The sequence below is a fragment of the Muscardinus avellanarius genome (genome assembly GCF_963383645.1).
Source record: "Muscardinus avellanarius genome assembly, chromosome: 4".
Classification (NCBI taxonomy): Eukaryota; Metazoa; Chordata; class Mammalia; order Rodentia; family Gliridae; genus Muscardinus; species Muscardinus avellanarius.
In genome coordinates, this window is record NC_137789.1 from 21,339,139 (window position 1) to 21,361,614 (window position 22,476).

A 22,476-nucleotide genomic window follows, 5' to 3' on the forward strand; every position below is an offset into this window, starting at 1 on the left:
TCCCAATCACTCCACAGCCATTTTCTAGGCAATTGTTTTGTGTTGAGCACTAGATGAGGCGATTGGAATGACAAATGAGGAGGATGCCTGACTTTTGCAGGACACTTTATGCTATTCACAACATTGCACTTCATAACCACTAGTTCTAAAGAATGCTGAATCCATATCCAACAGATGTTAACAGATCTTGTGTTTAAGAATATCTAAACCTTTATAATTCATGGTGGGGTAATAACACCTACACATTAGTGATTGTCTCAATATACTATCAATACAATTTCGATTTTGCTCATGATATTCAAAAAAAACTAAAAAATCTATGCATGGTGGAACATGCCTGTTTAATCTCAGTATTTGGGAGGCTGAGACAGGAGGATCACAGGTTTGAGACCAACCTCGGCAACTTAGTGAGACTCTTAGCAACTTAGTGAGACCCACTTTCAAAACAACGACACACAAAAAAAATTAAAGGGCTTAGGTGTAGTTTAGAGGTAGAATGCCCCTTGGTTCAATCCCCAGTACCACAAAAAGGAAGGAAGGACAGAAAGGAAAAAGGAAGGAAGGAAGGAAGGAAGGAAGGAAGGAAGGAAGGAAGGAAGGAAGGAAGGAAGAAGGAAGGGATTTTCTCTCTTCTTTTTTTCTATTCTCTCTCACTTTCTCCCTCTTTCTTCTTTCTTTTATCTTTCTATTTAGTAGTGAGAATGGATCTAAAATCATAATTATACTCTTACCTCTTGAAATCATGTTTATTCAGAAAGAAATACTGCAATATTGTCATAGGATAAGTGTTTAATATGATTTTTACTGTATTAACAAAAATTCCACTAGATTATTCCTCAATTGTCAAAGCAATTGTCACGATTTTAGTGGTTTACCTAACATCTCTTTATTACACTTGGCCATTTAAATTGCATACCTGTGGAAGACAAGAGCTTGTATCAAGTTAAAATATGTATAAATAGGATTGGGGTTGTATCTCAGTGGTAGAGCAGTTACCTAATATGCATGAAGCCCTGGGTTCGGTTCTCTGCTCTAAAAACTATCTACACAAACCACTGTGGTTGTACCATGGATAATTATAATGTTGATATTCTTACACTGATCATTCATCAAAATACCAATGAGTCAAAGGTCTGCAAATATTTTTTGTGATAACTGCTGAATGCAGAATAAAGGCAAAGAAAATAACTTCATGAAAAATAAAACAGAAAGCCACGCACAGTGGTGCAGCCCTGTAATCCCAGTACTTGGGAGGCTGAGACAGGAGGATTGCAGGTTGGCTCAAAGAAAGCCTCAGCAACTTTGTGAACACCTCAACAACTCAGTGAAACCCTGTTTCAAAATATAACATAAAACAAGGCAGGGGAAATGGATGGAACTGGAGAACACTATGCTAAGTGAGATTAGTCAGTCACAAAAAAATAAGAAATCCAATGCTGACCCTAATGTGAGAAAGCTAGGGAGAAAATGGGTCATAGAAGGAATTCTAAATGAAGAAGGAGAAATTATAGATGAGAAAATAAGGTGACCCAAATGAGGGGGATAGGAAGGAGGAAGAGGGAAGTTCCTTATTACATGATGTACATTCACAAACATCAAAGTCAATCACTAAGCCAAACATGAGGAGGAGGGAGGGGTGGAAATGGGGTGGGAACTGGGGAAGGGCTAATTGAGTAATGTGTACATGTATGCCTCTAACATCTTGTACTCCATTAAGATGTATGATTACAGTGTACCAACCAGCAAACAAACAAAGACAGGGGATGTAACTTAGAGGCAGAATGCCCCTGGGTTCAATCCCCAGTACCATAAAAATTAATAAATAAGAAAAACAGAACTTTGCTTTCATTTAAATGACAAGATGGATGGACAAAAAAAGGATGTAGAAAGAGGAGAAGGAATATAAACTGATGAAGGTTAGATAGCTACGGAAGGTTACTGGTCTGGGTTATTTTCTTCTAGCCCAACCGATCCCTCCCTTGGACATTATGTTCATACAGCAAAAGAAATGAAATGTCTGGGTTTTAACTCAATCATGGGTTTAGAAAAGAGCCATCTAGGAATTGTAGGCCCTAGTTTGGTTGAAAAATGCTAATCTTTAAAAGTAGAAAATCAAAGCAACGCAACTATACTTCAACAAGATAGGCTGATAAGAACATGGACTTTAGCAAAACATACCCGTGAGTGTATTTCCTCCCTTGTAGGGCAGGTTCCGGACTGCTTCAATCACTTCATCCTTTGTGCTAAAGGCGTTCAAGTGCCATTCTATCCTGGGGTCACCGCTATACTGTGCAAGACCTGGGAAAGAAAGACGAGAAGGTCCACCGGAAATGATGCGCGTTACTCAGTGATACCGTGGACCACTCAAGAAGACAGAGTGAGGACCTCATCTTTGTAATGTTTTTTCTTTGCATTGCTATAGACTTTAATAAAAAGGGTTTCTGGCTTCAGTTAAAAGAGTCATGTTGAGGTATGTGGGAGTGAAGGGAGTGTATGTATTTTCTAGCCATTTAGAAGTTAGCAACCAATTAGGTATTTGGTATTTTAAAAAATATCCCTGTCATGTATGGAGATAAAAGATCTTAATTTATTTATCTATAATTTTTCTCAAGTGAATAATTTTCCTTAATGGCTAATTAAAAGTTAAACTATGAAAGTATATAATAATGGTGTGTTATTTTATGATTTATAATAATGCCTAAAGATTTATAAATTGTTTTCTTTTTATCTTGGATAGAACTAATTTGTCAAAGAGTGTCTTGCACAGTAAAAGTATTGCTAATTTTTAGCTCCGTGTTCCCTGAATTCAGCTGTCTCTTTCAAGTGAAAACTGCTTTGTGATATTCTTCAACAACCTATAATATTAAGGACTTACTATTATTATTATTATTATTAACAGAAAAAATATGACTTTTCAAAAATTTTAAATATATTAAATAAGTAACTGAGTGACAGTGTCCCAGCAAAATTTAGTAGGAACATATATTTATTTCTCTAAACATGCACTTTTAGGAATATTTTTATAGTATAATTAATCCTATAATTCTGAAAGTCAGTTTGTAAATAGGTTTTGAAATGCCTTAAAATCTCCCCAGCAGTTACACATCAACCACTGATGACTAGATATACCAATTCGTGTCTTCTCTGAGCCCACGTTGAATGCTGTAACCAGGTTTTCCAAGAAAAGCCGAACCAGCCGGAAGTTGAATCTTCCAATGCTCCATGAGCCATCGACCAGGATGACAATGTCAGCAATAGCTGGGCTTTGACAGAAAAATTTCACCTCTGCAAAGTACAAACCAGGAAAGCACACGGGTTATTGTTGGAATTTCTGAGTCTATTTTAATGTCCCGTAGATAACAGTACTGGGAATACAATAAATTTCCTATCACAGCAGCCATCTTTTTACAACCCTTCCCTTAGACACATTCTTACTAGGAAAAAATTGTGGAAACGGTTGGCAGTGGAGTCCGTGTTCTGGAAATAGTTAGCAAAATACTGGCAGGTTTGTGCCCACCTGGCAGCTCGTCCTTCTGAGTATTTTAGAAAGTAGTGTCTGTTTAAAATCATCCAGCATTGGGCTCTGGCCTGCAGATTCTTTCCAGGAAAGGTCTTAGCAATACCAGTGTGGGCTGGTCAGCCAAGATGGGAAGATGGCCAGGAAGCCAAGAGGCGGCTCCCCTAGCCTGATACATCTAAGCCGGAGGAAGCGATAGGAGAAGAGAAATGTGGGCTTTCCAGATCAGGGAAAAGTCAAATCACATATTTAACCTAAGAAAGGTATACCTCTTTGATAACGTAGAAAGCCTTTTTGGAAGAAGAAAATTGGAAAGGGGCTCAAGAATTTTCCCCAATTCAATTTTTATGCACTGTGTCTGTATGACAATGAGATTTTGTCCCTGATAATCATCTAAGTCACTGATTATGTGTGTGTGCATGTGTGTGTGTGTGTGCGCGCGCATGTGTGTGCATGTGTGTGTGTGTGCACATTCACACTGAATTAAATCCAGAGGCATTATACCTCCGAACTACACCCTCAGCCCTATATTTTATTTGGAAATAGGGTCTCACTAGATTTTTGAGCGCTTTGCTAAGTTGCCGAGGCTGGCTTCAGACCTGTTAACCTCCTGTCTCAGCCTCACGAGAGCTTGAGATTACAGGTGTGCACCACACCTGGCTAGAGCTGTATCCCCAACCCTCTTTTTATTTTTTATCTGGAAATAGGTTCTCACTGAGTCGAGGATGGCCTTAAGCCTGTGATTCTCCTATCTTAGCCTCCTAAGTACTAGAATCAGAGCTGTGTAGCACCATGCCTGGCTTGTCATTGATTTTTTTAAATGGCTCAGTTAGTGATCCAGAAAAAGGTTGCCCAGTGTTTAGAATGTCCCCACTTAGTCATTAGTCTCATCCTCCCAGGTGAACACAGGGGATGCTGAGGGTAGGCGGTGATGTCTAGACCACAAAGGAGAAGGTTGCCAGACATACTGTACATCTGTGCTTGAAGAGTAAAAACCACCACTTGTATTCACAGGAAGCCAAGACGCTGGATTATCCTTAAAGTGCTTCACAAATCCTCAACGATGTGGTTGTATTTTCAGTGCCTTTAGTATCACTGCTTCATTCGCTAGCCTATTCTTGCCAAAGACTGTATAACTTGTTGAACTTACATAACAGGACTAGATATCAGGCAGTGTGTGCCTGCGTGAGCTTTCTTTTATCTATTTTAACTTCTTGATGGCCAAAAGGCTCTAATTCACTTTTTAAACATTAAGTCCTTGTTTCATCCAGGCATGGTGGCACACGCCTGCAATTCCAATAAATTGGGAGGCTGAGACAGGAGGATCACAGGTTTGAGGACAGCCTCAGTAAGTAGTGAGACTCCCACCAACCTAGTGAGACCCTGTTTCAAAATAAAAATAAAATAGGATTGTAGGTGTACTGCAGAAGTAAAATGCCCCTGGGTTTATTCACCAGTACCACAAAACAAAACCAAAGAAACAGAAAAAGACATTGTTCCATTGACAGATTTTACTCTGTAATAAAACAACATTTGAAATATAATTTATATATTGAAACCAAATCACAGATATATTTTTAAAAAAAATGTTTATAACCTGAAAATAATAGTTGAGCTATGGTTGGCCTGGGCCACTGAATATGCTTTTGCATCTATCATGCCATATTTGCTTAAAGAGTCGTGATTTTTTTTTTCTAGCCATAAATATGTGTGGAACATCTCGATCTTTTTACCAGATGGGGGAAAATGTATTTGCCAAGGAAATACTCCAATATTCATTATGAAAGCTCAACAGTACAACTCAATCTAAAATTACAGTTTACATTTTTTGGCACCAAGCCCCTCTCTTCTTTAATAGAAGAAAGCTACCAGCTTTGTCCTTAGGGGTCAGGCCTACTGAAACCAACAGAAAAGGCTAAAATGGAATACAGCCACAAGTCATGGATAGAAATTAATTTGGTTTTTGGACATAACCAGAGAAAACTGAAGTCTGGTTACACTTCAAGAACCCATTTCTCTCCATTTTTATGGGGACATCTTACTCTCAAATGGAGAGTAGTTTTCTTTCTTTTCCAAAACTGCTAGAAATATTTACTTAGATGTTTGGGAACAAAGTAGAAAAGATCTTAGAAAGGGAACACTAGCTGTTTATTCAAAAGAGGTACAAGAAAAATGGCACCTTCTGTTTTAAACTGATTTCTAATAAAAGTGCTCTTTTTACTTACCTCACTCAAGTCATAAGTGACTTAGAGACATAAATCCTTTCTATCCCTTAAATAAGATTTAAGGCTAATTCTGAATCAAATGATCAAAACTTTAACAATGATTTTTTAAATTTGTTCATTTAAAAGTTTAAAAAATTTTAAAAATAAGTCACAACAGGGAAATGAGAGGCACAATATGTAAAACTGAAAAAGAATGAAGGTATCACTACCGGGATTATAAGTGTGCGCCACCACATCCAGGTCTCCCATAATTTTTTAATCCATTCATCTGTTGATGGGCACTTAGGTTGGTTCCATAATTTGGCTGTTGTGAATTGTGCTGCTATAAACATGGATATGCATATGTTACTGTAATATTCTCATTTCAGTCCCTTTGGAAAGATACTCAGGAGTGGTATAGCTGGATTGTATGGTGAATCTATTCGGAGATTTCTGAGGGTTCTCCACACTGATCTCCATAGTGGCTGCACTAACGCGTAACCTCACTAACAGTGTAGAAGAACTCCTACTTTCCTACATGCTCACCAGCATTTATTGTTGTTTGACTTCTTGATGATTGCCAGTCTAGTTGTTTAGATGGAATCTCAGTATAGTTTTAATTTGCATTTCCCTGATTGGTAATGACATGGAACATATTTTCATATAGTTATTGGCCATTTGTAATTCTTCTTTTGTGAAATATCTATTTAGTCCAATTGCCCATTTCTTGATTACATTATTAGTTTGTTTACTCTTGGCTCTTTTAAGTAATTTGCATATTCTAGATATTAGTACTCTATCCGAGGAATAGCTGGCAAATATCTTCTCCCATTCTCTAGGTTCTCTCTTTTGACTCTCAATGGTTTCCTTTAATAAGCAGAAACTTTTTAGTTTAATGCCATCCCATTTATTAATTCTTATTTAAATTTCCTGAGCTTTGAGGGCTTTACTGAGGAAGTTTCTACCTGTGCCTCTAGGTTGGAATGTTGGATCTGTGTCCTCTTCTAGGAATTTCAAAGTTTCTGGTTTAATTTCCAGGTCTTTGATCCATTTTGTGTTGATACTTTAGATAATGGAGGGAAAACTCCAGTGGAGAAAGGGAGGTGGCTTGGATAGGGAGAATTAATGAAGGAAATATTTCCACATTATATACCTGTGTGAGAATACCAGTGCCAATCTCAACATCTTGCATGAGGAGAGGGGTAGTGAGGAAGGAGCCCAGGGAAAGCCCACCAAGTGTTGTGTGTATGTATGTCACCATCACTACCAACTACATTATGATGTGAGATTATAATGCACCAATAAAATTATAAAAAAATATTTTGATATTAAAATAACTGCAGGTGATACTTTTACAGGCCTATTAACAAAATTATTTGTTAATGACAAAATATCATCCTCTTTAAGAGAAAAATAAAGAATACATTGCTTTATCAAAAATAACTAATGTAAAAACATACTCTTAAAAATACATATAGATCTGGTCCACTTAGGTGAAGAGGAAAGTGAGGGAATAAGAGGATGGAATCCAGGTGACTGACTGCTTGGGTGAAGAGAACCCAGGCTCTGGGATACCATAGCAACCAGTAGGGAGAGGCGGGTGAAGGTGAAGGTTAAGACGTGGGGAGCAAAAAAAGTTGGGTGCTCATTATGCCACAAAAAAATAATTGATCAAGTAACCAAAAGGGAAATAATTCTGCCTGGCATGGAGAAAATATTAACATATTATCTAGAAAATTATTTTTATGTTTATGTTACATAATGAAACCCTTATACACAAGCTATAACTCCACACATTATATTTGACATTAAAATAGATGATTTGCTTTCTAAATTGAAGTCTGGTCTCTGTTACATAGCAGAAAGATGATCTTTACTAGGATTTCAGAAGCCTATTATTGGTTTTGCATTCCAAAGTATAGTTATTTTAACATGCTTTTATTGACACATTGTAGTTATGCATTATAATGAAGTCCAGAATAATAATGATGTACATACACACAGCACATGGTGAGTTTTTCCCCAGTTCCCAGCCCACTCCCTCCCCCTTCTCCTTACATGCTATTGATATTGGCATTGACCATTTCATATATGTACGTAGCATTATTTAAAGTGTTTCCTTCGAGTCTCCGTCCCCTCTCCTCTTCATCCCCTAAACCTCTTCCATCACTCCACTGGGGTTTCTCCTCCTTTACCCAGAGTCCCTCTTGTATCCCAATTTCTCCCTAGCTTCCATATATGACAGAAAACACAGGCCCCTTCACTTTCTGTGATTGACTAATATCACCTAGCGTAATATTCTCTATTTCCATCAATTTTCCTGAAAATGACATAATTCTGCTCTTTATGGCTGAGTAGAATTCCATTGGGTGTTCATACCACAGTTTCCTAATCCATTTGTCTACTGATGAATACCCAAGATGATTCCATAATCTGGCTAATGTGGATCATGTTACTATTGACATGGATATTCAAATCCCACTATAATACTGTGACTTCAACTCCTTTGGAAAGGTACCCAGGAGTGGTATAGCTGTATCATGTGGTGGGTCCATTTTCAGTCTTCTGAGGAACCTCCGCACTAATCTGCATAGTGGCTGCACTAATGTTCAACCCCACCAACAGTGTATAAGGACTCCTATTACCCCACATTCTTGCAACAAGCAATATCAAAATTTGCTAATATTTCTAGCTCCCTGACTAGAATGTGAGCATCTTGAGAAAGAGGAATTTTTATCTTTTTAGACCTTTTGTGCTGCTCAACTCAGTTCTCGGCATATAATACATCAGTGAATGGAAACTATATTAAATTGTGTTGTTCAAAAATGGAATTTTTTTATCAGTTATCCCTGGTGGCCCATACCTGTAATTTTAGTACTTGAGAGGCTGAGACAAGAGAATGTCTGTTTCAAGGGCAACCTTAGCCACTTAGCAAGACCCTCAGAAACTTAGTGAGACCTGTTTTAAATTTTTAAAAAGGGAGTTGGTAGTGTAACTTCTAGGTAAAATGTCCTTGGGTTCAATTTCTAGAATGATAACACACACACACACACACACACACACACACACACACACGAATTCATCTTTATACCTATTTTATACCTTTGACACTACAGAAATAAACCATGATGGTTCAATTAAATGGGGTCTCTCCCTCCACCACACCACACTACCACATTGGAAATGTTGGTCCCAGTTACCTAGAGATCAGGGAGACATTATCAGTGTTGCCTGTCTTCCTTGATAACTTCCCAGTGCCAGCAGCTAAGCTGAATGGAAGGGGTGTGTGTACTATTTTTACTTACACTGTCTTACTATGCAGCCAGAAAACTCATAAGGACTTCACCACAACTTGTCTAGGATTCATTTAGTGGCTTGGAATTATGTTTTTCTATGCCACTAAAAAAATATCTAGCTAGGCTATTCATTAATCAAGACATTTGAAGAAAAATTGTGGTCACAGAACAATTTTTCACTTAAGTGCCCTATAAGATTAAGTTAATGTTTCCCCATCAAAAGCAAAAGAACATTCCTAAGAATTGGGTGCAATAAAACTCTTGGAAGCTGGTTGTTACAAGCAGAGACTGGCTGTAGCCCCATCAATGATGACTTTTTTTTTTAAAGAGAATTAACATCATTTTATGTTTGCCAAAAGTGCAAATTGTTTTAAAGCACTTTCCAATCCATTGGCATATTTTGGTTCTCACAATATTCTCAGAGGGAACCACAATTATCCTCATTGTCTGGAAAATGAAATTGAGGTTGAAAGAGAGTAAGCAATGGACTCGTTGGTTACTGGCAGAGCCAGGACTGGACACCAGGTCTTCTAAAGTTTGGTCCAATCTGCCTCTTCTCATGTCCCATGCTATTGTTACCTTGGAAGTTGTACTCCCAGAATGTAACAGAAATGGACACTGTGATATGACATGGCGTGAGTGATGATCTCTCTGGAGAAGGTGGAGAAAGGGGTTCATTTCAGCTTTAGTTTACCTTAACCAAAGTGAGCTCAGAGCTCATTTAAGCCCATCTTGGTGATGCCCCTTTCAAAGCATCCCTGATAGATAATGACTTTACCTGAAACAGAACTCCCCAAAGGTACAGCATGGTGCCTCCTGAAAATACAAGGGAGAACAGTAGAGAAGAGGAAGGGGACTTTAGATCATTGAGGAAAACCCCCAGTAGAACGAGGGGAGTGGTCTAGGGGAGGGTTAAGCAGAGGAAGAGGAAGAATTAGTAAAGGAAACACTTCCACTGGTGTGATGTCATATGTGAGAACCCCAATGCCAATTTCCATATCAAGTATGGGGAAGGGGAAACAGGGAGGGGAGCTGGGGAAAGCCCACCAAGTGCTCTGTGCATGTTGTCACCAGCATTACAAACTACATTAGGATGTGAGATGATAATACACCAATAAAAGCATTTTTTTAAAAAAAAGAGCTTGAAATTGAGTAAGGGCTAATTGAGTGATGTGTGCACGTATGCTTCTACCACCTTGTACTCCTTCTACATGTATGAATAAAATGTACCAATAAAACATTTAAAACAAAACGGCTGGAGATGTAGCTCAAAGGTAGGATGACCCTGGTTCAAGCTCCTGGGTTCAATCCCTATGGCTTAATCCCTCAATTAATTAAAATATAAAAAATAAACCAGTACTCCCAACATTCTCTTTCTTTACCTTTTTTTTTTCTAGAACTTCTTGCTTCCTAGAAGTATAGTATACAGCTTGATGGTTGGTTATTTTCTGTTGACTTGATTGGGACATGGGTACCTACACATTTTATCAAACATTATTCTTGTTGTGTCTGTAAAGGGGTTTAGGGTGAGCAGTGAGGTGGATTGCCCTGTCTTCTGTGGGTGGGCCTCGTCTAGTCAACTGAACACTTGAAAAGAATATAAGGGAGGAGGAGGAGGAGCAAACTCCTCCTGCCGGGCAGCTTGGTGTAAGCTTTCCCTGCCTTCAGATCTGAACTCCAGCATTTGCTCATCTTGGGGTTTCAAGATTGCTGGCTTTCCGTTGGGAACTTACACCATCAGCCCTGGCATCCCCAGCCTTCAGATCTGGACTGACACACTGTAGGCTCTGCTGGTCTTCAGCTTGCTGACTGCAGAAGCTGGAACTCCTCAGCTTCTATAATCGTGAGATTCAATGCTTTATCATAAATCTTTCTTCACATACATAGAATATATTTATCCACTAAGGCACATGTTCTTCCTACTTCATAAAGGAAGAAAGGTTAAATACCTAGGGAGGTTAAAAAAAAAACCGTGTCCACTATCACATACTGAGCAAGTAGAATGGCTGAATTCAAATCCAAGACTGAATACAAGCCTGGACTTTAGCTCTTGTGCTATTCCGGTCCTATCACAAAGGAGAAAACTTAGTAAGGAGGGAAGGTGGGCAGAAAAGGAAAGAGAGAAGGAGAGAGGAAAGAAAGGAAAGATTGCCAAATTTTGGGATTAAAGATAGTGTGAAACCAAAGCTGTAGTCACTTGTCCTATGTTCGACCTGGGATGAATAACGTGCCACGGTGACTCCCAGGAACGTGGAGCCCAATCGCAGCACCACAGGCAAAAGAACATTCCAGCCGTCACTCAGAGCTGTGCATCTTCAGTTCCTGGCAATCCCATAAACAAGCTCAGCGTGTTTCTCCTCTACTCTAAACAGTAAGGATCTGGGAGCAGACATGACAGCTGTCTTCAACTATTTAAAGGGCTGTCATACGAAAGAGGGATTAGGAGTGCTCTGTATGCCCAGGAGTGTACAGGGTAACGGATTTCGATGCAATTACAGACAGGATGTCTGCTTTGGGAAACAGTAAGTTCTCTGTTGAGGAGAGCAGATGCGGGGCAGCCCTTGCTGGAATCAACACTCTCTCGACTGGTTCAACCACAGGGCTCTCAAATTGACTCCCAACACTCAATGCTATGATTGTTTCTTCCCTTCTCTACCTACAGAATCAAACCCAAAAATTTCCTTGTGTTTGTCCAAGTTCTCCCCAATTCATCTCCTCTAGATTTGTCCATACTTACTTCCTACCCTATTCCAATAGAATGATTCTTCTTACCCCTACCAATATTTCCATCTCTCAGACTTTGATTCAGTTTTAATCCCCCTCATTTCTTATCTATCCTCCTTGAAACCCACCTACCACAACATAGATACCTAAAATAGATTTTACTTCTTCCAAAAATATATAGTCCTTCTCAAACATGTTTACAAAAAGTTTGCTCTAAATTGTGTTCATACAGTTATCTGCTTATTTCCTGGTTTTTCTCAATATTGACCCAGGAGAGGCTACTTTGCCTGACTGCCTCTATTTTTAAAGTGAAATTTGCTCAAATTCAGGAGCTAGTGTGTGATATTTTTAATTTATATTCAGCTCTATAAATTGTACTATATTTTACTTTGGTTGTTGAAGGTGATTTTTTAAGTGATTTTCTGCAAAATTCAACAATTCAGTCATCCTTATACTTCAAAGCATGAAGAAACAGAATCTGATATTTTGCAATTTCTAAGGCCAATGCACCTGCTCAATTGAATGCCCATAGTCAACCTTGATGGTAGAGAGACAAGACATTCAATTAAAAATCCTTAAACAAGAAGGAAGTTACCAGTCAACAGGTTCCAGAATTCCTGATAGATGGACCATGCCAAAGTCAATAACACTACTTGTAACTATAAAGTATCGTGTGTGTGTGTGTGTGTGTGTGTGTGTGTGTGTGTGTGTCCTACTAAGGATTGAGCCTAGGATCATTCTACCTCTGAGCTACAACCCCAATGCTTTAACACTGGAATTACAGATGTGCACCACCACAACTGGCTGGTGTTATAAGTTGTTTTAAAAATGTAAACATTTGATGGAACAAGGGGAGGGGTAGTTCAATGGCAGAATAGCTTGCCCCATATGTAAAACCTTGGGTTTAATCTCCAGCACCCAAAAAAGAAAAAAATAGACATTTAAGTTTCAGATAGAGCTGAGAATTCCTACCACAGTTTGAGAATGGTAACCTTTTGTGTCGGCCAGGGAAGAGCATTCTTTTGAATTCTCTTATCATGGGTAGTGAGGAAGGAAACACCTGGCTGTCTTGGGAGAACTGCATCCTCTTGCCCTCAGGGAGGCATTTCTATAACTTAATACATAGCTACAGTGCACTGTGCAGATGTTCAGTGATTATTTTCTGAATGACTGACCCTTTCTCATGTTTTTAAAAGTCCTGAATGCATAAGCTATACTGCTTGGAATCATAGAGGAAAAAAATCAGAGATTTTTCTTTCTGCCTTATTTTAAAAATTATTTAATAAAGGCAGTCTCTTTTATTAGGAAGCATAGTAGAATTATATCCCAAAGGACATTTGACCACAATACTTAGGTGCTATCTGCAAAACCAGATTGTCACCAATAACAAGGACAATCAGAAAAATATAAATAACATAGTTTCAGTAGCAAAAGCAGTGAGAACAGTGCTTATAAGAAAAAAATAAGTAAATTATGAGAAGGAAAGCTGATCTTTGTAACAGTGTTGTTACTGAGCCTCTTAACACCTCTCCCTGGAAAGCTCTTCATCTTGCCTTCTGATCACTTCCCTGCGCCTGATACTGAGACTCTAGGAGCCGTAAATGTGTTTCTTGTCTTCTGCTTCACTTTCTATCTTTGCAGTTTGCTCTGTATTTTGAGGAAATGGTATAGATCCTCAGAGTTCAAAAGTAAGGAGAAAAAGGACTGAAATTACATGATATCCTTTCTCATATATCATTAGATCAGTGTCTTTCAATGGTTTTAAAATTATATACCATATGGAATCTTTTTAGACCTTTCTTTCTAATCAGCTCATGAAATTTCAATACCAGAGATACACTGTATTTCTGTTTATATACTTTTGTATATCTGTGCTTTGTATATAAGATATAAAATTTTTCATCCTCCTCTCTACACACAAATTTTTGTCCCTTTGGGGACTAAATCATCCCTGTTGAGAATGCATGCGTTAAGATCAATGTTTTTATAAAGAAATTGCTTTTGTCTTGAAACTAGGAGCAACTTAAGGCATCGATATAAAGGTGATCCTTTCACTATTGACAGACATCTAGGCTGGTTCCATAATTTGCCTATTGTGAATTGTGCTTCTAAAAACATGGGTATGCATGTATCATTACTGTATTCTGATTTAAATTCTTTTGGAAAATACTGAGAAGTGGAAGAGATGGGTCACATGGTGGTTCTATTCCTAGTCTTTTAAGGAACTTTCATACTGATCTCCGAAGTGGTTTTACTAATTTATAATCTTTTCATCAGTGTATAATAATTCTTTTTTCCTTACATCCAGCATTTATTATTGTTTGTATTTGAATCCTTTTTTCGGTATTGGAGATTATTTTATGTGTGTGTATGGTACTGGGAGTGGAACCCAGGAGCTTTTCTACCTCCAGGATATACTCCCAAACCTATTTTATATTTTATTTGGAAACAGGGTCTCACTAAGTTGCTGAGAGTTTCACTAATAGCTGAGGCTGGATTTGAATATGTGCGATCCTCCTGTCTCAGCCTCCCAAACCCTGGGATTATGATCATATACCACCACGCCCAACTTGGTACTGGAGATTAAACCTGAGTTATCATACCTCCAAGCTACACACCCAGTCCTACTATCTATCTATCTATCTATCTATCTATCTATCTATCTATCTATCTACCTACCTATCTATTTACTTTGCAGTACTGGGGATGGAATCGGGGCATTCTACCTCCAAGCTACACCCCTGGACTTATTTTTGTCTTTTTTAATTTTTTGAAACAGGGTCTCACTGAGTTGCAAAGGGCCTCACTAAGTAGCTGAGACTGTTTGCGGACTGCGATCCTCTGCTCTTCACCTCCCGAATGCTGGGGTTACAAGTGTGCATCACCACACCCAGCTCCTATTCATTCATTCATTCATTCATTCATTCATTCATTCACTTACTTGTTTGTTTGTTTGTTTGTTTGTTTGTTTGTTTGTTTTTGGTGGTACTGTGGTTCCTGGAAACCCTTCTACCTCCGGGCTATACTCCCAGACCTATTTTATATTTTTATTTGGAAACAGGGTCTTTTAAGCTAGCGAGGCTGGCTTCGAACCAGCGTGATCCTCCTGTCTCCACCTCCCAAGCACGGGGATTACAAGCCTGCGCCACCACACCCAGCTCCTATTTTATTTTTTATTTTGAAAAAGGGTCTAAGTTGCTGCGACTGTCCTCAAACCTGCAATCTTTCTCTCTCAGTCTCCCAAGTACTTGGATTATAGGCATGTGACACCACATCTGGCTTATTGTTTGTATTCTTGATGATGGCCATTCTAACTTCAGTATAGTTCTAATTTGCATATCCCTGATTGCTAATGATGCTGAGGATTTTTTTTATGTATGTGTTGGCCATTCATATTTTTTTTCTTTTAAGGAGTATCAAGTCAGTTCAATCGCCCATTTTTTGATTGGGTTATTTTTCAATGTTAAAATTTACTCAGCCATAAAGAAAATTTTATTCTATTTGTAGAAAAATAAATGGAACTGGAGAATATTATGCTGAGATCAGCAAATCTCAGAAAGTCTGGGGCTGTCCATTTTCTCTCATATGTGGAAGCTAGAGGAAAATAGGGGAATTCAGTTCAATGGGGAGAGAGAGCAGGAGAATAAGGGTGGGGGTTGGGGGAGAGAGGTAGGGATGGGTGAAACACGATTAAGGCAAGAAACCGTTTAAATAATGTCCTGTCTATATTTGATGGTAAAGTCTCACCACCGTGGATGGGGAGGAGAAGGGGAGAGCAGGAGATGGGTTGTATGGAGGAAATACACCCGGTGCTGTGTGTGTGATGCTTGTATCCCTTTGCACCTCACCATGCTGTAGAATTATTATGCACTAATAAAAGTGTACAAATAATTAAAAATATAAAGGTGATCTTAGTGGTCAAAATATACTTTAGTTGAATCTTTTTTAAAGATTAAATTCTTTTAAAGTTTCAATTCTTCAATTCTTTTATGAGGCGGCAGAAACAAGTTCATTTTAATACACATTTGGGAGCTGGTCCAGAGAATCACAAAATATCTGATAGCTCCCTCTAGTTGACTTAAATGTTTGTTGGTTTTCAGTCTCGAGCCAGGTATTTTAGCTATGGTTGATTTAATCCTGTGGCTTCTGGCATGGCTAAACAGATTATTATTTTTTTTTTAGCACAACAATTGGTTCAGGGATGGGCATATATTATTAACCTGGACTACTCAAAACTCCTTAGTGCCGTAGGCATATATGTCACTGTCAATGTGATTTATTTACATTATGACATTATGTGAGACAATAATGTACCAATAAAAGGATATTTTAAAAAGAGAGAGAAAATAACATTCAAAAGGGGAGAGCGGAGTTGCTCAGTGCCAGGAACGCTGCCTAGTTTCACCAGAAGAAAAAATGTATTTCAATAAGAAGAGATTGGGGAGAGAAAGAGGGAATGGAAAAGGTGATAGAAAGCAAGAGAGAACAACGAACCGCTCCTGGACTGAGAGGAACCAGGTCAGGTGCTGCTTGCTGCATTCTGGCTGACAGTGGAGCGCGTGTCTGGTGGTGTTCCCGCAAGCCATAACGAATCTCAAAGATCCTAATGCCTCGTGGCTTCGAGGCCGTCCTGATGCCTGAGCCCAATGCATTGCTCGCCGGCTTGAGGTGAAGCTGGTGTAAGCAAGTCTGCCAGCACCACCAGTCAAACAGAAGCTCAGTACATAGGATGGTGAATTGCATGTGATATTTAAAATGACAATTAATGGCTGTTAACGGCTGTATGTATTCATATGCTATATTATTGCTCATTATTTTTAATGTATTCCTTCTACTTTTGGGGGGACAGGGTTACTGAGAATTGAACTCAGATGCATTCTACCTCCAAGATACACCCCCAGCCCTTTTTATTTTTAATTTTGAAACAGGATCTTATTATATATAGGATCTTATTATTATAAACAGGATCTTATTATATATATAGGAGAGTCTCACCACCTTGCTGAGGCTGTCCTCAAACATGAGATCGTCCCATCTCAAATCCCCAAGTACTGGGATTGCAGGTGTGCACCGCCATGCCTGGATCTATTCTTTATAGGTGAACTGCATCAAGATCCAGTACATTAAGAGTGACTAGAATATGCCACCTGGGATTCTGTCAGTCTACTCTATGGTGTTCCCACAATGGCCGGAGCACCCCATGACACATCTCTGGGAATGTGTCCTGTAGTTAAGTGATGCCTGGATATTCATGAACCTTGTTGTGACAAAACTATTTGGAGTGTATTTCCTTCAGCTGAAGCCAGAAGATTCTTAACTAATATGCTACCTAGAAATTTTCAGTAAAGGTAAATCATGAACAAAAGGAAAGCCAAATATAAAGAAGAAAATAAATGTAGTCTCCGAGAACTAAAATGTTATTTCTATTAGCTCTAATTAAGACCAATAAATATATACTTGGGAATTTCAAATTATATATTTATTGCCTTCTTAAACTTAGGTGACAAAATTTAAAACATTTTATGAGTGGGTAGTGATCCCAATGGAGGGAGAGGGATCGTATCTTTTATCTCTGTTGTCATGGTTTCATTTGAGTCGGTTGACATCACTTTTTTAAAAACAGTGGCTTTATTTAATACTGGAAGGAACTGAAATACAGATCACTTCATGTAGCTAAATCTCCATTGGTTGAAAGTGGGTTCGAGCCAAGCATGATAGCACATGCCTGTAATCCCAGGACTTGGAAGGCTGAGATAGGAGGATTGCAGGTTTGAGACCAGTCTCAACACTTTAGCAAGACTCTCAGCAACCAAGCAAGACCCTGTTTTGAAATAAAAAATAAAACGGGCTGAGAGTGGAGCTCAGAGGTAGAATGTCTGTAGGTTCAGTTCCCAGTACCCCACACAGAGAAAGTGGGTTCCACAGTCATTTTCTTTCTGCTTGTTTTCCTTTTGTCCCTCTCTACCTTCTCTTTGTCTTTGGCATCCTACAGTCTACCATGATTGTGGGAGTGGCCATCTTCTTGCTTACACTCTTCAGAACTCCCTAAGTTCAGTCTCTTTTCAAGTCTACCAATTTCCTTTGTTATAGTCTTCCATTTTTTTCCCTTATCTGGTTTTGAATATTTTGACTATTTTAATAATGGCATTGTTATTTATTATATCATCTTTAGGTAATCACTCCATAAGTGATACTCATAGAATCCTGAGATCAAGAGTTATGTGCCTCTGGCTCTTACTCAGAGGACAGGATGTACTCCTATGCTTTAAAATCTTTTATTATAAACTGGGTGTGGTGACGCACACCTATAATCCCAGCATTTGGGAGGCTGTAATAAGAGGATCTTGGTTTGTGGACACCCTCAGCTACTACTCAGTAAGGCCCTTTGCCAGTCAGTGAGACCCTGTTTCAAAATAAAGAATAAAAAATAGGGTTGAGGATGTAGCTCAGAGGTAGAGTGCCCCCTGGGTTCCATCCCCAGTACTCCAAAAAATAATCTTTGATTATAAGTTCTTTGCACTGTTTAGTCAGTGACGGTCTTCGGGATTGGAATTGAGAACCTGTGCCTCAAAGGTGATTTTGTGTTCACCTTACCAGACATCACCCTGTTTGTGCTAGCTTGAGCCATTGTTATATTGGGCAGAGCCAGAGAATATGAGGAGTGTGAATCTGATGTTTAATTTATGTGTGGCAGAGGCCTGGGGTTAGGCATTCTCAGATCACTTTTTTCTAATGCAGGGCACAGGTAGACAGAAAGGATGCCTCGCATTTCCTCTGTACTAATTAGTCATCAATCTGGATAATAATAGTTAGAGTAACAGTGAGGATAAGCAGGAAGAAGAGGGAGAATGGAGAGAAAGAGGAAGAGGAAGAAGAATGAGGAAAAGGAGAAGGAAGAGAAAGAAGCACAGACCATACTATCTAAACTCTATGACCTTTAAGGTGTGAATTCTGGCCCACAACTTAATCCCAATATCTCCTTTATGACCAGATTCAATCCTTGCCCCTCATTTCCAAGAGTGGAGTCAGGATCTGGCTGGCATCACCCTGCAAACCCACCTATATCCCTGTGTTAAAGGGGATCTCAGACCCCTGCCTAACTGAAATCTAAATCCTCATCATTCTCACTCTTGTCAAACTGAATTTACAAGTCTTGGCTTTGGCAAATCTAAGGCCTACGATAGCTAGTGGAAAACATGATAAAATTTTAAATCAGTCATTTTAACTAAGAGTCAAGGACTATAAATGTGTCAATGGGAGATAGTGATCCCAAAAGTGAAAATATTGAACCTACCATATGACTCGGCTATACTAGTCCTGGGTGTCTACTCAAAAAAACTAAAATGAGACTGCCATAGTAATACATGCATATCTATATTTGTAGCAGCACAATTCATTATAGCCAAACTATGGAACCAGCCTAGGTGTGCATCAACAGATAAATGGATTATAAAATTATGGGATATGCTCAGTCATAAAGAAGAACGAAATGATATCATTTGTAGGGAAGGATGGAACTGAAGAATATCATACTAAGTGAGATGAATTAGTCACAAAAAGTGAAAGATCAGATGTTTTCCCTCATATGTGAAAGCTAGGGAGAAACTGGGACACAGGAGGGACTGCAGACAAAGGAGGAGAAACCCCAGTGGAGTGATGGAGCGGCATAAGGAAGAGAGGCAGGAGAAAGGGAGACTCAGTGAGGTAAACACTTCAATGGATAGGGTGTACTTATAATTAATTTATAATTATAAATTTATTTATAACATAAAATTATAATTAATATAAAAATTAAAAAACACAAAATTATAATTAATATTAATTATAATCTTTATGTATCTATAAACATTTATGAAAGTAAATCACAATGTTGTGCATGGGAGGGGGGTGCTCACCAAGGGTTGTGTGCATGGGTGCCTCTAACACTCTGAACTTCATTATATTATATGACTACAATGCACCAATAAAAAATCTAAAAAAAGAAAGAAAATACACTTGGAGGATAATTGTGTGTCCTGGTTACAATCAACCAGAATGACTATGAATAATTCAAAACTAGCTGTTCACCAAGAGAAGGCACTGGGTAGACGCTTTGAGCTACTGCTGGACCATGCAATCTCCACGAGGGTAGTGTTCTGCTAAGCATGCTCACTACTAAATCCCTGAGCACTAACTCAGTGCCCAACATTAGGGGATCATTACCAAGCCTCTTCTTGCAGTCATTGTTAAATCAACATGAAAAATGGGTTGTAATATTAACTCATGCAAAATATAGAATCTGATGTTCATTAACAAATACATACGTAGTAACTGGTACATTCCAGGTACTTTACATATATTAATGCATTCAGTCCTCACAACTAACTCTTGGGAGTATTTTATGTTTCACATTTTAAAAAATACAATAAAATGTTGGAGTATAAAAAGTAAGATCTTTTAAAGATGTTTAAGTGAGCCGGGTGTGGTGGGGCACGCTTGTAATCCCCGCGCTTAGGAGGCAGAGACAGGAGGATTGCGCAGGTTCAAAGTCAGCCGCGCTGGCTTAAGAGACCCTGTTTCCAAATAAAAGATATAAAATAGGTCTGGGAGTGTAGCCCGGAGGTAGAAGGGCTTCCAGGAACCCCAGTACCACCAAAAAAATAATTTAAAAAAATAATAAAGATGTTTAAGTGAAAGTCCATCCTATGTAATTCTTAGACCAGGTGTCTTCCAAATGAGCAATTCTCAGTTTAGAGAGGGGTTCTACTGCAACATATTTAAAAGTTTAAGCATTCTGAGGCAAGAAACAGCAGCTTTATTCTAAAAGGGGCAAGACAGAAAACATAAAATGTTTTCTAAAAGTCCTTGCCGCGTGAACTCTGTTGGAACTGCTCAGCTCTGACTCTGTGGGAAAACAGCCATAGACAATATGTCAGGGGAGGAGCGGAGCCTGGTTCCAGTAAAACCTTATTTTACAAAATAGTCAGAGGACTGGACTTGGCCCATGGGCCATAGTTTTCTGACTTCTGGAAAGAATAACAAGCTCGACTCTTCTTTTTGCCCTAAAAGAGGAGAGCACCAGGACTCACTCTTCTCTCTGTTGAAAGTTTTTCAAAATAAGAGTTGATGATCTGCATTGAAAAAACTATTAACCAAAGCAAAGAGAGAAAGAAACCCTGTGCTACTTTTTTTTCTATCTGTCTCATCATCTTTTCCAGTCGGGATTTGCATTCTTATGCAAAACACCAAAAATAACTAGAGAAAGCTGTTTGGGTAACAATGAAAAAATAGCCATTCATGCAAATGTGCCAATATTGTGCTCCAAGGCAAATACCACTTTGGTTTGCGAGCTAGTCCGAGATTATTAAAGAAACATGTCCAGTAGATCAAAAACACGTAACTATTTCACTGCGCAGCAACATCTAGTAGGGACCTTAGATCTCTGCGTTCAAACTAAAATCCCCAAATATGTGAAATATGTCTGATTGTATCTGAGCCACAATCAATGAGGACTCTTATACCAGAAAATTATAGGTTTCAAGGAAAATATAGAGCGGCAGAGTTGGAGGTGAATCATGAGGCCATACATCTTGGGGGAGGGTCTATGCTAAATCCTGCTTTCAGGATCTAAGTGGGGAAAGCCTCCATCTCCAGAAGCTTCCAGTAAAGCTTTCCTATTTCGCCTTCTGGGAGCTCTAATGCTGGCCTCGACTGTCATCCTTGTTTATAATTTACTGAAGTCAATTCTTTTGCAACACCAGTGCCCTCATGCAGTCTTCCCTGCCCTGCACATACCTCATAGGAGCCTTGATCTGCAAATGAAGCTGTCTTTTTCCTCACATCTCTTCAAAGTTCTTGCCCTCAGCCTGATCCTTATCATTACAACGATGGTGATAGTGTCTGGCTAAAAGGCCCTCCTTGAGCATGTCTAGGGGAAACACGTGGACTGCTGAGTGCATGTCTCTTCTCCAAATATCTCCGAGTAGTCATTAGAACATACAGTAAGAGTGCCTCCCTTTTCTTTATTTTAATTTTTATTGGTGCATTGTAGTCATACATTTTATTGGAGTACGAGATGGTAAAGGCATACATGCACACATCATCCAATTAGCCCTTACCCAATTCCCGCCCATTCCCTCCCCCTCCCTCCTCATGTTTAGTGCCTTAGCGCCTCCCTTTCCATCGCCCACTTCTTCATTTTTAATTCAAGGTTTTGCAAAGGCAAGAGGAAGGTATGTTAGAGGAAAGAACAGTGAAGTTAGAATATTTTAGGACTGTATGGCTGTAGCTAATCAATTCTGGAGCCAACCTCTAATTCATATGAACATGGAAGAAATGAATGAATCCAAGATGTTTTCTAATCTATGTTTCCATATCCCAGACTAAAGGCAAATACTGAATTCTAGTTAATTTGTTTATCTTTTTTGCAATGTGTATAGATTAGCAATTCTAAAACTATTTCTATGATTGGGCATCGACATAAATGTATTTGGGATATTGGGAGCCATATCTCTCACTTTTTTGAAAAGGGAGCTATAAATACGGAAGTAGGGCAGTCTAGAATGAACTGTGTGGTATGGGTATAAGATAGATATAAGAAGTCGGGTGTGGTAGCATGTGCTTGTAATCCCAGTACCAGGAAGGCTGAGGCAGGAAGAGGAGCAAAGTTTCAGGACCAGCCTCGGCAACTTACTGTAGCCCTCAGCAACCAAGCGAGACACATATTTATGTTTATAGCTGCACAATTCACAATTGC

The 22,476-nt window shown here is 38.9% G+C and overlaps 1 protein-coding gene across 5 annotated transcripts in view; it reads right to left on the reverse strand.

Moving 5' to 3' along the window:
• Positions 1 to 22,476, reverse strand: part of COL14A1 (collagen type XIV alpha 1 chain) — a gene marked incomplete at both ends in the record, with an annotated part of 205,215 nt that overhangs the window by 157,204 nt on the left and 25,535 nt on the right. For all 5 annotated transcript variants that reach the window (XM_080694909.1, XM_080694908.1, XM_080694907.1 and 2 more), the window contains 2 exons: positions 2,179 to 2,298; positions 3,130 to 3,285. In XM_080694909.1, coding sequence (XP_080551035.1) covers positions 2,179 to 2,298; positions 3,130 to 3,285 — 276 coding nt within the window. The remainder of the gene's footprint in view (positions 1 to 2,178; positions 2,299 to 3,129; positions 3,286 to 22,476) is intronic.